Here is a 13,530-nt window from a genome sequence, read left to right as displayed (position 1 = left end):
TATTTCTTTATTTGGCTCTCAGATGGTTGGGTTTCTTAACCTGGGGGGTGATTTCAACTTTCATTCTTGAAGAGTCTGAATCCACAATGGGCCTACATTTTTGGCTTTTAATTTTCCATAATATTTTTTTTAACCAAGTTTCGGTTTAATAACCTGGCTTGCCCATTGAACCCTTTGTCACTGTAGTTGAGTGGCAGTAACCCAAAGTTCATTTTGAGGTTTAGGATCAAGGATAAAAGCCAGCAGAGTTACCCTGTCCTGTCCCCGAGAGTTCAGTGGCAGGAAGAGACCGAAATATCGAGATGGCAGTCTCCGTTTCTACTCATTATTCTGCCTCCTGGAGCAGGTGGTTGGTTTGCTTGTTTGTTTGTTTCCCTTCAGAACCAAGATCTGTAAAGCATCCGAGCTCACAGTTGTGGGACAAGAAACAAGGAAGAGTCTGCATTTAAAAGCTGTAGAGTCACTCTTGCTCCTCTTGTTCCAGAAGAACTAACTAGTTCCACAGGCATGGACTTATTCAAAACTGTATTTGCTTTGCTTTGAGACGAATTGTATGATCAGAATCAAGGTTGGGTGGGATAACACCACAGAAGAGAAAACCTTCTTTAAGAGTAGGCGTGGTGGGGTAGGCTCTACATGTCAAGATTACAGATCCTCTTCCACTTAAGTCGTTCTGAATATAACGGAAGGGATTGGATGCAGTAAGTTTGTCCTGAGTTGTGTAGTTGCTCACAACTAGCTGCCTTGTGGATGGTAATTAGATCAGGAGCTCATTGTTAAAGGTGTTTTTGACAGGTCAGGTATTCCCTAGTAGAAAGATCTAGTTTAATATTGGAGTGGGGGAAACTAGTGTTCTCAAGTCCAGTATTCCAGCACGTTCACCTGTAGGTTCCATTGTACCTGGTGCAAACACTGATACAGCTGAGGGAAAGAGCGGAACGGCACACTGAGAACACCTCATCATGTCCACCTGATTTTTGAGAGACTTCCCTGTTAGGGTCGTAAACACTTACGTTGGAGCTGGGTCTGGTGGTGCAGGTTTATAAGCCCAGTGGGCAGTGAATGAAGGAATCTTAGTCTTCAGCGGAAACACAGTGGTCTACGGACTGTCTCCTCAGTCTGTGGATGTTTAATGGAAATAACCACGTTTGACAACTGTGACAATTCCCACGTTTGTGCACAGACCTGAAGAACAAATTTCAGCCAAATGACAAGAAGTAGGAGCTGCTTGCTGTTCCCTCAGGTATTAGGATAATCGATCCAGAAATTTGACAGTTCAGAGGGCAATCCTTGAAGATGGATACCATTACGAAGGACATGAAACTAGCCAGGATGCTGGTACATTACCCATTTAGCTCACATTTTTTTTTCCTTCTGAGAAAGCAGACCAATTTGGGAGAGTAATAAAATAATTGTATACTATTATCTTAAAGTCATTCAGCTTGTGACCCCAATTGGTTCTGATATCCAAGATGTAGTATTTCTTTTTTTTTTTTTTTGATTTATTTATTTATTATATGTAGTTGTCTTCAGACACTCCAGAAGAGGGCGCCAGATCTCGTTACCGATGGTTGTTAGCCACCATGTAGTTGCTGGGATTTGAACTCTGGACCTTTGGAAGAGCAGTCGGGTGCTCTTACCCACTGAGCCATCTCACCAGCCCAAGATGTAGTATTTCTAATGGGATGAATTAACCCAGAGTGCAACTGAAAATGCTGTTTGGAAACATCCATCCTCACATCAACGTATAGCTTGTGTTGACCCAGTGCGATTAAACAGTAGTCTTCCTTTTTATTGCCTCAGGACTATACCAGCCCTCCTGCTCTGTCATAATGTACACTGCAGGAACTTAGTCACTGCAATCTTCCACTCACTCTATCAGTCTCTTAGCTGGATGACATCATGTTGACTACTTCTGATAAGCAGGAAGTAGAAATCAGTAGATCTCTTAGCAAAGAGGCAAATCCTCAAAAAAAATAACCCCAAACAAAAAACAAACAAACAAACAAATAAATAAACAAATAAAAAACAAAAGAGAAAGAAAGAAAGAAAGAAAGAAAGAAAGAAAGAAAGGAAGGAAGGAAGGAAGGAAGGAAGAAAGAAAGAAAGAAAGAAAGAAAGAAAGAAAGAAAGAAAGAAAGAAAGAAAGAAAGAAAGAAAGAAAACCATTACTGCAGTGGAGTTTCTTAGAGTTCAGTTGTACAGAGCATGCTGAGATCTCTAACACTGGAGACAAGTTGCTGTACTTGGAACTAACTTCAACTGGAAAAATACCCAACTCTTTACGAGATATTATGAAGTCAATGTCTACTATATTTGACCGTGATAGTCTTACCTGTTTAATGAAAACTCAAAATGCTACTGGAGCCTAGGCGATCAAGAGCAGTGGGAGGCATTGTAGTAAACTTCCATTTGCAATGCCGGTTGTTATTTTATTTAAACTTTACAAAGCAGCAGATCCAGCAGTGTCAGGGATGCACCGAGCAACACGACCACTGCGTGGAGCCTCTGGTGCAGCAGCAGGAGGGTTGAGAGTGGGCCTGTGGGGCTCAGTGAAAATGCACACCTCCCTCAGAAACTACGTACTTGCTGATAAACTTTTGGAATGCTTGTGAGCAAAACCTTTTTGAAGGCAACAAATGGCAGCACTTATAATGAAATCAGTGATATCTGGTCACTTAGCTGTAAGGTCGGGTACACACAGAAGTGATGCACAGAAATGGAAAGGGGACATGAGACTGCCCAAATGGTCCAAGTTAAGTTAAGTGAGCAATGGCCTGGACTTTTGATATATCATTGCCCATTCTCCTTCAGTCCATGTTCAGCCACATGGATAATTCTTCATGAGTAATCTGTTGAGAAGGAATCACGGGTTACAGGTGTTCCCAGATAACATTGGGGCGCAGCTGAACATAGATACTGTCAACATTCCCGAAAGGACAAGCTATCCTTTTTATGAAGAACAGCTCATCAGATGAGCCCTTCAAAAATAGAGCATCTTCTCCAGCTGGGAGCAGAGAGCAAGTTAGAGAGATGCTACCCAGCTGCTAGAGAGGTTCAAAGTGTAAAGAGGGACTTGTTGGCCATTTTTGGTTTGGCCGTGGAGGAGCTTTGAGAAAACGTGAAAAGGAAATGAATCCGAACAACTGTGAGCTATGGAAGAAGATCCCGGCTCTAGATGAGACTCATTTGACTGACTTCAGTTAGGCAACCGGATAAACTTTAGTCTTCAACTTTGGACAATGTCAGCTCTGTGGCTACAGGGAAGGAAAGACCTTTTAGACATCCTTTTGTTTGTTTGGTTTACATCTTTTATGGATCTCTGATAACAGCTTGGCTGGGTGTTGTGATCTCAAGTTAGTTATTTCTCTTCCTGAGAGCACCTGAGCACTGCCAGAGGACACTCTCTTCCTAGTGATCACCGCTGTCATCACCGTTGTCAAGGAGTCAAGAACAGCAGCCGGATGGAACCCCCCCCCCCAAGCCAATAGATTGAAGTAAAAATTGCGGTATGATTCTATTTCATTTCCTATCAACAAGAAATTTAACACAAAGTACAAGTTTAGGGATTCTGTTAAAGTAGCCACAAAATATGATTGTTGCTTTTTTTTTTCCTGGAATCACTCTTGATACCAACTTTTGTGTTAGCAAATACCTAATGAGGGGAAGAAGTGCTAGTTTACCCTTGACCTTGATAATTTAATATAAGCCATTATTAGTTAGCTATAGGAGGTAGCTTAGTAGTTAGAAAAGAAGACGGAAGAATAGTTTCTTATAGAAGAAGCAGCTATGGGAAGGGAAGAGTCAGAGAGCAATAAAATATACAAATCAAGGGGGATGTCCTGAAGGGATGCACTCATTGTGCATCTTCTTGATGTTTTCTAACGTCCTGAACTTGAAGGATGGCTCCAGTGGATTGGGAGCTCCAGGATGGGTGCTGGATGGCTTGAACAAAGTCTGTCATGGAAGCAGTGATGTGGTTTGCATAGTACCACCACCCAGCCTCCCCAAACAGAACATGGAAGGGGAGTGGCCAAGCTATAAGACGAGAGCCTATGTACCAGCATCTAGGAACTTCTACCAAAACTCGTGATTCCTAAAGTAAAAGTGTTTTCAATAAATAAATAAATAAATTAGGAATTTTATTCAGTTTACTATTTGCATTGTTATTAGTGTGTGTGTGTGTGTGTGTGTGTGTGTGTGGTTTGGGGACACACATGCTGTGACACACATGTGTAAGTCATAGTGTGTGGAGTAGCTGCTCTACTTGTACCTTTTTATTGGGTCCAGAGATTAAGCTCAAGTTGGTGGGCACCAAGCTCCATCACCAGCTGAGCCATCTTGCTGGCCCAGGCTTGTGAACCTTGACACACTCTCCATCCAATTTTTTTAGTTCCCTTTTAATGGAGTTTGGAGTTAGATAGAAGTGGATTCAGAAAGCAAGACATTTTACCGTTCTAGACCTAGTTATTCATGTACAAGCCAGGGTACACATGTCTATTTTGTAGGATACAAGGGTTACACAAATTAAGCCTAGCATGAAGTATCAATGCTAAGTACAAGGCCAGGTTGTTTCCATCTTTTCCTTTCCTGGGTATCTTTCTCAGGACTCTTTATTACCTCTGCCTCTTATCCCCCTTTCCTTCTTACTCAGATAAACTATTTTGTTCTTTTTTTCATCCTGTGATTCTTTCTCCATCCTTTATTTAATACCCTGTTTCCCGTCACTTGGTTGGGATGAGAAACATCAACCTTCCCATGGTGATTTTCCTCCTTTGAAGGAACATTCCTACTTCTGCTTTCGGATTTTAAACGTGTGTTCTTTTGCCATTACTTGACTGTTTATGGCCAGTAGATACTGTATGTAGGAAACTGCCACTTTTGAGAGATCATTACAGCCACTGGCACCATGTAACAGGAATATTCTAGACTTTCATGTTTGGAAATCCAAGAAGCATGGACTGGATGCAGGCATACTCACTCTCTTCAGGGGAGGGTAGCTGCTGGCATTTGTACAGACTCATCTACATAAGGACTAGGACTCTGACATTTCACGAGACTTTGTTCCAAGTATTAGGCACATGTTTCAAATAAGGAGAGTTGGCCGAGGTGGTGAGGAACACCTCAGGCACAGAACCATGCATGCTCCATTTATCTTAAAAAACAAAACAACACCAAAGCACTCACAAACTTAACCTACCACTTTGTAGGTTTCATTAGACAGCCCCCCGATTCTCTGTTTCTTTAACTTACTTTCTTTAGTCTTCCAGTGTTGGATCACAGATGACTCCACAGCACAGTATGCAGAACATTTAACTATTAATTGCTTCCGTGTCTTTGGAAGAATGATGTATAGTTGAATTACTTAGCATGTAACTTTCCCAGATTATCTTACTTCATTTATTTTATTATAAGCCAGATAGTATTGCATTGCATAGATGTCCCAGAGTTTGTCTATCCCGTTCACCTACAGAATCAACATTAGTGCTCAGAGTAGATATAAGGTTTTGTCTCATTTTTGGGTATATCTACAGGAGCACAATTTATGGATCCATTGGTAACAATATGTTGAGTTTTGTAATAAGGTACCAGACTTCCAAGGGCTTATGGCATTCTGCATCCCCATCAGCAACGGTGAGCTTTTCTCTTGCTCTACATCCTCATCAGCATTTAGTTGCATTGTTGCTTTGGATTTAGTTATTCTAAAAGATATGTAGGTTCTTTGTAATTTTTTTTTCCACTGGGAAGGGATTTCAAAGCTCTCTGTATGGACTCTCCTCTTTGTGCAGCCTCTCCTGCTGATGCCACCCCACCCAGACTGTGTTAGTCCCATGTTGAAGCAATTTCTTACGTTTTCCTGTCCTGTTGCTCACTTTCTGTCTTCTTTTCAGTCAAGAAACCCCAATATGTTATTTCCATTGTGGAGACCGTCTAGATCATTTCTGGGAGCTCTCGAGGCTTTATTTTCTTGTGGTTCCTTTGTTCAGTCAGCTCCTGGGTGACCTTTGTCTTCTTTTAAATTTACATGCAGAGGAAACCTAGTCCCTTTAATGCTTTTCATGGAAAGTCTCAAAGATTATCTGAGTTTGTTGGTTTAATGAGGAAGAGATCAGATAGCAAGAACCACGAGCTCCCAATGACATAATACTCTCTCTTTTTTTTCTCTATTTCTAGACCAAAAATTTCTTCCAGTCTCAGTTGTTATTATTCCACACCATTCTGGTGGGATTCTGGTGCTTCGTGGCCTGTAGGGAAACCTTATTGTTAATACCTTATTGTAAACAGGCATCTCTAGACATATTGGCCACAAACATGTCTGCCCACTAAGTTTACTTTTGTGAGCTGGGAAGAGGTTACAATTTATCACATTCCATAGTATTTGAGCTATGATTTTTGAGCATTATGATTTTTCTTTCTGTATAGCCATGTTGTCACAGGTAAGAATTGACTCTTCATCATCTGTCAAGTCTCTATCATCTCTTCCAACTTCCTGCCTTAAAGTGGCACTTAATACATTTTAATGGAATGAGTGATACATGAAACCTAAATGACTTCAGTCCCTCAGAGGGGAAAAATAGATTCATTTAAGTACATTTTCAAATACCATAAGCAGATGAAACACAAGTGGAAACAAACCATAGTTTCTTTGCCCAGGATATAAGCTTTATTAAGAAACATCAGAAGTCACAATGCTACAGATATAATGGAATGGCCAGCAGGCAAACTAATTATGATCCAAAAAAAAAAAAATAAGGAAAGGATCCAGTGGGAAATGTAGAATGGTCTGGCGTATTTCTTAGAAGCTGGAAGTTGGTTAAGGAACTTCCATTTTGCTCTGATGACATCTGAAGAATGTCTCTCAGCTGTAGGCTGGTGTCTTTGATGTTAGGAAAGCTTTAAGTAAACAGAAGATAAAAGTTGGTCACCAAGCAGGAAGAATAGGGTTACAGGCTGTTCTTAAGAAAATATTCTCCAAGATTTTGACAATTCTCAATTCTGCAAGAGTTTCAGATGCAATACATCCAGAACAATTTGGTGGTCAGCCTGTGGATTCTCAGCATTTCTGGATCCACTGTAGAGGGTCAAGGTATTGATTATAGAACAGACTCGGACAGGGCTGTGATGCGCTTGTATTCCGAGGCCTCATAAAAGACAACGAAGTAAAGGTTGGAGAACTTGTTACTGGTCCAGAGTTGGTTAAGGAGATGCACAATTCAAGAATACCATGATCTGGGCAATTGAAAAATTAGCTCTTAATAGGTGGATTAGCAGCAGTAGCAGCAACAGGCTGGGCGGCAGCAGGACTGTCCACAGTAGGATGGACGGCAGCAGGAGGCCTGGGCGTGGTGCAGCTGGCAGCAGGTTGGGGGTATACAGCTCACCACACAGCAGGGGGGCAGGCAGGTGCCCTCCACACGGCAGTCAGGGCGGCACCATCTAACACGGCAGCTCACGCCTCCAAAGCCACCCTCCTGGCCGCAGCCAATGCCACCCCCAATGCCATAGCCTGTCCCACAGCAGCTTGGCTGGAAGCAGCTGGTCCCACAACAGCTGGGCTGGCAGCAGCTGGAGCCACAGGTGCCACCAGTGGAGCAAGTGGGAAAGCCACAGAAGCTAGTAGCACAGCAGGCCATGTTGTCAGGAGTTGGTTGGATGTTGAGTAGGTTGGATGAGTTTCTGAGTTTGGGAGCAAACCTGAGCATGGGGCCTTTTATATAGTCAAGCAAGTTGCTGTTTATAAAATTCTTAACATATTTTTCTTGTTTTTGTTTAAATTTGTTCCTCAGTGGTCCTCTGATTGGCTTCCATTGAAATACTTGTGACATATTATGGGGATGGTTTTGTTTTATAAGGTCGCTGTGACTCGTTCTATTGGCCGCATACTCTTTGGAGTAGTGTTTGTGGTTTCCATGTTCAAAGAGTCTTCTCACTGTAGGTTAAGACAACACCCTTATTCTGAATAGTTGTCATTCCACTTGGCCGTCTAGCCAAACCTCGGAAGCAGAAGGCCATGAGATTGCCTTTCAAGCATTATTTTTCTCTCTTGCATAGATAGACTAAATTCTATTGAATTTAAAGCATCGGTGTATTTGCCAAATTGAGCACACCCCTGGTTACATCTAACATCTACCTCATTGACACTGTCACCATCGTCAAATGGTCTTTATAGCTCTTTCCATTTCAATAGATTGGAAATGTGTGAGCGTTATTTGTATTTCAGGCCAGAGAGTTCTTTCACTGTGAACTAAATGACTTTTTTTTTCTTTTTCCTTTTCAGAAAGTATCCAGACTGATTTTCGTATATTAAATATTATTGAATGTTATTTAATATATTTTGTATATTAAGTATTATTAAATGTTTACTGAATCTGATTCAGTGGTGATTAACCGAGGGGGGCGGAGTATAAGGTATGATTCACGAACGCCTGAACCACTCAAGAGTGAGTAAGGGCACTTTCAAGTTGTAGCGCCGCCCACGGAGACTTCTTTGCCGTGAAGACAGTAGGGAATGGTGAGGTATTTTTGTCTGAATTTAGTGGTTGGAAAAAGCTTGAGAAAAATATCTAGGAGCACAGTCATCCAATTCTCTCTTTTCTGGAATGTACCATTCTATTTGTAATCCATCGTTGCTGCCAATTTAATGAGAGAGGTAAGTGGTGGGGACTTGTAAATAACCTGAGAAAAATGTCTTAGGTCTTTATGTATTTTGTGTATTATAGTCAACTGCTTATATAAGAACTAAAATTACACGATAGACTCTACCTCCTTGTATTCTAGGTTTGTGTTAACTTCTTAAGAAAGGCATTTTTTTCAATTGGCTTGCAAATTATAAATTGTGATATTGCTGTTTGAGATTTCTAAGACATCTGTATGATGTGATGGTGGAATTCAGCAGTTATACCTCAAAGCTGCTTGCTCTACTCTTATCTAGTACAGATGTATCCCTCATACACCCAGCAAGTGCAGGTGAATACTGAGAGTTGAAGTTTATACAGCTGGAGATCAGCGGAATGGAGTTAGGCCAAGTTGTAGGAACTGAACCCAAGTTCTATTGGAAATGGTATTGGCAGATATTTACCAAAAGAGTTAGTAGATAATAATCTAGTTTCTTTATGTTGTGCATGGATAAAGAAAAATCATCTACTGTGTTAAATGGGACAAGGTTTGAGTTGGTATAAAAAGTCCATGCAGGGTAACTCTATTGGTCTGGGTTCTTTTTAATAAAACATTCACACATTTAAATAGCCATGAAGATTATTTAATGCACAGAACATTTTTATTAGCAGACGATTCAAACATAAGTTAATTTTCATACAACCATTTTGCTTTAGATTATGTGCCTATACCTGAAGATTACTATCATCTATAGATGGGCAGCTTAAAATTAGAAGGTGCACAGAAATCTATTCACTTGTGCATAAAACACTTTATTTGAGAGCATCAGGGTCTCTTCAAGTGGAAAGCTTGGTGGAAGATGTGTGGGGTCCGAGAACTAGGAAATAAAGTCCACGCCTCACTGGATGATGTACTGCTGCATCCTTGTGCATTATCTAAACAAAGAAGGGTCCCTGGAACATGCTGATTGAGTTGCGTGTTCAGTGGACTAATTCCAGCACGCCTGTGGGATCCTGATGAAGAGTTCCACCTCCATGAACAGGTTAACAACATGAAGATACTTAGCATCCACCACGCAGAACACATCCTCAGCAGTCCACACAATTCTTCAGTGCTTTCCGTTGCATTTCTAACTACTCAGAAACCTGGTTCTTAACAGCTGGGCTCAGAGCAGCTGGGCTTAGTGCAGCTGGGCTCGCAACAGTGGCAACAGCAGGCTGGGCGGCAGCAGGACTGTCCACAGTAGGATGGACGGCAGCAGGAGGCCTGGGCATGGTGCAGCTGGCAGCAGGTTGGGGGTGTGCAGCTCACCACACAGCAGGGGGGCAGGCAGGTACCCTCCACGCGGCAGTCAGGGCGGCACCATCTAACACGGCAGCTCACGCCTCCACTGCCACCCTCCTGGCCACTGCCAGTTCCACAGCAGCTGGTCTGGCAGCAGCTGGACTGGGTGCAGGTGGGCTGACAACAGCTGGACTGGGTGCAGGTGGGCTGACAACAGCTGGACTGGGTGCAGGTGGGCTGGCAGCAGCTGGACTGGGTGCAGCTGGATTGGGAGCAGCTGGGCTGGCAGCAGCTGGATTGGGAGCAGCTGGGCTGACAGCAGTTAGAACCACATGTGCCACCAGTGGAGCAAGTGGGAAAGCCACAGAAACTAGTAGCGCAGCAGGCCATGGTGTCTGGAGTCAATTTGGTTGTTCTGTGAGGAGAAGTTTCTGAGTTTGGTTTGTGTCTTCCTCACCTGGTCTTTTATATATTCCCTATAGCTGCGTATTCATCTAACATTTAGCATCTTCCCTTGACGCAAGTTGCAAAGTCAGTCTTTGATTGGTCAGTATCTGAGTAATTAGAAATGTATAAACAGTGCTTCCATCATCTGCTATAGTCAGTGATCAATTAAGTAGCCCCGTGCTTCCTCTTTCCCCTCTGGTCTAAGAGAAGGTATATTGCCTAACACAGCAGCCCTCTATAAAAGTCACATTACAAACACTACCCTGGCTTGCTTTGCGTCAGCTGACCTTTGATAACCTTAGGCACAAGTTTATCCAAACTGAAAATTTATTTCCTAAGCAGCCACTCAGCAACAATCATGATTTCATAAACAGTTTACTCAGACTCAGTAAGACTAATATTGATGTCATAAAAACATGAGCTATTAAACTGATCAGCATCCAAACAAAGTCTGCCTTCCTGGGATCAGTCTGAGCAGGTTAGAAGATCCTTAAGGCTCAATGCTACTTCCTTTTGGTCATCAATGCACACCTTACAAACCGAAGCTTTTAACGACTTTGTTCTACATTGTTTTCTGTCTTCATATATACTTATATATATGTGTGTGTGTATATACGTGTGTGTGTGTGTGTGTGTGTGTGTAAAATGATATCAATGGATATGTTTAACAAGGCAAAGAGTAATGGAGTCATACAGGAAAACTGATCTTCCCTTTCCCTAGTATCACAGACATACACATATGCAAATATCTCTTTCAAAACTAGTGTAACAGAGATAACCAATATCGGCAGTTGGTGTTTATTCTCTATTCATTCCTGCTTCTTGAAGTAATAATGTGTGTGTGTGTGTGTGTGCGTGCACATGTGTGTGTCTTCAATTTCAATAAAGTTTGGTTTTATGCATGTGTAAATTAAAATTTTAGTTGTGGCAAAGACTCACTGCATGAAATTCATGTCAATATTTTTAACATTATGTCAATCATTTTAACTAATTTTGTTCTTTAAGAAAGGATTGATCCTATTTTTAATTGTGTGTCTGCGTCTGGGTATGTACCCTGGCACCTGCAGAGGCCAGAGGGGATGGATCCCTCGAAGCTGGGGTACAGGCAGCAGTGAGCCGCTCAGTGTGGGTGCTGGGGAGCACTACAGGAGCACCATGGAGATTTCAATAGGATTGTCTACATCTGTAGATCTACCAGTAGTATGGTTATTCTAACAGTGTAAGTTTTGCAATTTGTGGACATTGGATATCGTTCCACTTATTTGTATCTTTTAAAATTTGTCTCAGTAATAGTTTGTTATTTCTGTTGTCCAAATATTTCCCTCAGTCAAGTTGATCCCTTCACAGCTGATTCTTTCTGTGGCCATTGTAAATTTAATTGTTCACATAGCTTTCCTTTTTGTATTGCTTACTGTTAGTGTATAGAAATTCAAGTGTGGTGTGTGTGTGTGTGTGTGTGTGCATGCATGCAAGCATAATATCCTATTATCTTTAGTCAGAGATAGTTCTATTTTATTTTATTTTTGCAATTTGGTGACATTTGTTTCTTCACTTTGCTGGATTTCTCTAGCTAGCACTTCTGGTGGTGTGATAAACAGCAGAGCAGAGTTGGCATCCTTGTCTCATTCCCAAGCTAACGGGAAACACTGTTTTCTGCTGCTGAGAATGTGGGCAATTGTCTTTTTAATTGAGGGTTTTTATTATACTGAGATAGTTTTGATTTTTGAGTGTTTTTTAAAGTCAAAATCTTGTTTATCTATCTATCTATCTATCTATCTATCTATCTATCTATCTATCCATCCATTCATCCATCCATCTACTTACTTACTTACTTGCTTACTTATTTGTGTGTGCACAGTTGTGTGTGCATGTATGGAGGTTCAAGGAAGACTTACAGGAGTCTGTTCTAGTCTTCTATCATGTGAGTCCAGGGAATGAACTCAGGTTGTCTGGGTTGGAAACAGGAACTTTTGTCTACCATGTCCTTAGTCCTACTGAGTGTTTTTTAAATGATGAAAGGGTTTTGGAATTTATATAAAAAATTTTTTTGCAACAGTTGAGATAACCATGTGTTTCACCCTTTATCTGTTAATGATTACAGTGATTTTTTTTAATATACTGGACAATTCCTGCATTGTAAGGTAAATTCTCCTTTGGTAATGTTCTTTAATCTTTTTCTTGTTCAGTTGATTTCTGTTGAATAATTGTTGATGGATGATTGTTATGCTGTTGTATGAATATTAGTCAGGAATATTATTCTGTGCTTTTCCTGTCTTTCCTGTCAGACTGATGCTGGTTTTATAGGCTAAGCTTGGAATTATTTTTTTATTTTCCTATTTTACCTCATATTTGCTAAAACAATGAACGTGTTTTTGAGATATTTCTTGGGAATTGTTAATTTTTTAAATATATATTTGATAGAATTTACTTGTGGACATGTCTGGTCTCTGGACTTTCCATGATGGGGAGTTTCTGATTACCGATTCAGTGTCCTCTGTAGTTAGAGGCATCCTCAGATTTTCAGATTTTTTTTATGACTGAGTATTGATAGGTTGTATGCTTGTAGGAATTTCTTCACAGATGTGTTTATATCTGCATATTATATATCTACATTATTCAATTTATTTGCATGTGTGGGGGCCAGAGGTTGACACTAGATGTCTTCCTCAACTGTTCTCCATTTCATCCTTTAGAGACAGGGTGACTAACCCTGGAGCTTGCTGCTGTATGTGACCACACTCACATTTCTTCCTTATGTAGGTGCTGAGGATCAAAGTTAGGCTCCTGTGCTTGAGTATAAGCAGTTATCAGCTGATCCCAGTTTCTTGTAGATGTCATGTGTATAACTCATTTTGAAAGCTGTATAATATTAGGGTCTGACCATAGCAGGGTTTATTTACTTATTTTATGAAATTTTCCTTAATTTTCATTTTTAAACCTTAAATGTAATTGCACAATGTCCCCCTTCCCTTTCTACTCCCTAGCTCTGCCTGGGTCACATGTCATTCCTCCTTTCCTCTCAAATTAGTGTCTTCTTTTTCTTTAATTATTACTGTTATGCACACACACACACACACACACACACACACACACACACATATACATATATATATTCACACACACGTACACATATACGTATATATAGACATAAATTTATAGATACAATCTGCAAAGTTTGCTTAG

The 13,530-nt window shown here is 40.9% G+C and overlaps 2 protein-coding genes across 2 annotated transcripts; both read right to left on the bottom strand.

The window, feature by feature from the left end:
* Positions 1 to 7,265: 7,265 nt before the first annotated feature.
* On the bottom strand, positions 7,266 to 7,634 carry LOC110305232 (keratin-associated protein 1-3-like). Its single transcript, XM_021177078.2, has one exon. The coding sequence runs from the start codon at positions 7,632 to 7,634 to the stop codon at positions 7,266 to 7,268; it is 369 nt and encodes a 122-aa protein (XP_021032737.1).
* Positions 7,635 to 9,768: 2,134 nt separating this feature from the next.
* On the bottom strand, positions 9,769 to 10,290 carry LOC110305229 (keratin-associated protein 9-3-like). The gene has a single exon (XM_021177075.1). It carries the CDS (start codon positions 10,288 to 10,290, stop codon positions 9,769 to 9,771), a length of 522 nt encoding a protein of 173 aa, XP_021032734.1.
* Between the last annotated feature and the right edge of the window lie 3,240 nt (positions 10,291 to 13,530).

This window comes from Mus caroli, unplaced genomic scaffold (genome assembly GCF_978045245.1).
Source record: "Mus caroli unplaced genomic scaffold, Mus_caroli_1 scaffold_13, whole genome shotgun sequence".
NCBI classification, from domain to species: Eukaryota; Metazoa; Chordata; class Mammalia; order Rodentia; family Muridae; genus Mus; species Mus caroli.
Note: the sequence above shows the minus strand (reverse complement) of the source record. Positions and strands in the feature narration are given on the sequence as shown.